Source organism: Priapulus caudatus, unplaced genomic scaffold (assembly GCF_000485595.1).
Source record: "Priapulus caudatus unplaced genomic scaffold, Priapulus_caudatus-5.0.1 Scaffold37, whole genome shotgun sequence".
Classification (NCBI taxonomy): domain Eukaryota; kingdom Metazoa; phylum Priapulida; class Priapulimorpha; order Priapulimorphida; family Priapulidae; genus Priapulus; species Priapulus caudatus.
Genome location: NW_014577098.1, coordinates 396,911 through 399,410, shown reverse-complemented (window position 1 = coordinate 399,410; position 2,500 = coordinate 396,911). Strand labels below are relative to the sequence as shown.

General features: G+C 49.0%; 1 protein-coding gene across 1 annotated transcript in view; it reads right to left on the bottom strand.

The window, feature by feature from the left end:
* The window catches only part of LOC106818657 (voltage-dependent T-type calcium channel subunit alpha-1H-like), a 29,061-nt gene that overhangs the window by 14,955 nt on the left and 11,606 nt on the right, over positions 1-2,500 (bottom strand). The window contains exon 7 of the mRNA XM_014823347.1: positions 438-589. Within this exon, the coding sequence (XP_014678833.1) occupies positions 438-589 (152 nt within the window). The remainder of the gene's footprint in view (positions 1-437; positions 590-2,500) is intronic.

The following is a 2,500-nucleotide window of genomic DNA, read 5'->3' as shown; positions in this document are numbered from 1 at the left end:
CGCTTGCACGCACGACGCACACACTTCTTCAATCTCGAATAGGATAGGCGAGGCCAGACTCTCAAGTCCCTCTGCTCACGCCAGGAAGTGAGGTGATAGGATAACTTCTTTTCCCTATTCACGTCAGGAGCTAGTATATGACACGATCATCCCTTCTCTCTGCACACGACAAGGACTAATATGAGAGAATGATCTCACGCTACCACTATTATGCTTCCTCTTTCGCGTCTGCTTCCTCTTCCTCTTCTCGTGGTTAACGACAGGAACTGAGACTACAGGGCTACACTTTGCCCCCGGTCTCACGCGAGAACATTTCGTCAAAGGAAGACCCCTTCCCCTTTCCTCGATTAACGACAGGAACCTAGACAGGACGACCCCCTTCCCAGTAGAGGACGTGTCGTTACAGGAAGACGTCTTCCGCTTTCCCGCCTGCTTACGTCTGGCATCATGTAGAACTCCATCGCCATGGTGATGACGTTGAGACCGATGACGGCGGCGATGGCGAGGTCGAAGTACTTGCTCGTGCAGATGTTGTGGATGAAGAAGCGAGCGGGCGAAAAGTTGATGTAATATGGCGGCTCCTTCAGCTCTGCACCGACGCGGCGGATAATAAAGGAAACGTACCCAATTGGTTATTATACTACAATGGCGTGCCGGATACGTTAATATATATGCTAAAATAATGGAATAGATGGGGTAGTATACTAGAAATAACATACTAGTCCATCTATACATTTCTATGGTGCTGTTAAAAGTAACACATACTCGGGGTCACGCAAAGATCAAGTTGGTTGTTACAATAGGAGTAGATAGTGGTTCGAACGTCGGTTGATCGGGAATGGCATGGTGGTAACCCGACAGTGGACCAGGCCTCTAGGGTAGGAAGGTACGGGGGTCTCCGCTGCGTTTACTATAACACGGTTGACCACACCAGCACAGCGGGTCTCTGTCTGTACATAGGTGAGTATCCTCGGAGTCACTACGCAGTCTCTCATGTTTGCACACAGAGAGGTCTGCTATACAGGTGGCTAATAAATCAGGAGACATCTTAGCCAAGGAACATGTGAGAGCTAATCTTAAGGATTGAGAAATACGTGAGAAGAACAGTGAATTCAAAACAGTCTGCGCGAATTCATTATCTGGACATGAGGTAGAGGTGGAAGGAGGAAAGGTGACGTAAAGGCAGGGCATTGTGGAGGACGAGAAATGCACAAATTAGTAACGTTGACAAGTTACGATACACATATATAACGCAATGTATACTTATTTACGCATACGGTAGACACGTATGGTTCACATTATAACTGATATTGCTACGTTTTCGTTTGAAAATTAACAAAAGGCTATAGCGAGACTACGAGAAGCACAGAGCCTGCCTGGGCACTACGATTATGTATGTGTACCCGCAAGTCTGGTTTTAGCTTGCCGTCCCTGATATTATGTGCGTCAAGTTCGTGGAACGAGAGAAGGAACCACCTGTGTCATATACGTACCCACCCCACCCTTCTAGGGCGCTTTCGGTGTATAGGGAGCGAATGATTCGTGGTCTGCATTAGCGTTAACTGTTTTAGATGAGTACATGATAATGATGAATAAATGCCCAAAGACAACAGCTTGTAGCATTTTAGAAATAGATAGAATAAAGAAACTTAGAACGATAGAAGGAACAGACAGAGCGAAAGAGAGAGAGAGAGAGAGAGGGAGAGAGAGAGAGAGAAAGAGAAAGAGAGAAAGAGAGAGAGGCTGGTTTTAGCCTCTAATTCAACATGGCTGCGACACGTGTGAGATAATCGCTCTGTTGCTGCTGGGTTTTAGGCCACTTCTGTTTCAAACAATCGGCGCGACCAGTGTGAGACTATCACTCCTCTCTCTCATCTCGCTGACTTCTGCTACAGGTGCTAGCGAAGGGGTTCTCATCAAGGGAAGCACGCGTACCTGAAGAGGCGGCTGGAACATTCATGGAACGGCTTTCTCGTCTTCTATTCTGCGCTCAGTCGACATCCTAGCGAGCGCGGGGCCTTCGCTAACTAGCCAGCTCCGCCGCATGCTTCGGACAATACTGCGCTGTGTTCCGACTTGCTGGCGTACGCTGGCGCCCGGCTTAGGTGGAGACCCGCCTCAACGAGGCCCCCCGACAATGTTTTTTTCTACTGACTGTCTCATCCTCCGGCTCCTGCCCTCCTCTGGCCTGCTACCGCTCCGGTTCCCCTGCCTCCGCTCTTACTTTTTGCTGCTGCTGGGATCCACTCCCTCCCTCCCTCTTCTCCAGCCGTCTTCCATCGTTTATCCTCTCTTCTTTTCCGTCTCTTCTTTCCTTCTCCAACCATATGGCAATCAATCAGTAGTCTCGCGTTACGTATATTACACGGGTAATCTCAGGTCTGCGACCGTTAGCGTGTTGTTACAGGGGGATGATTCAGTCTCGCGCTTACGTGTGCTTACAGGTACATCAGCGTCTCGGCGTTACGTGGTGTTTACAGGGTAATCAGTCTCGCGTTCA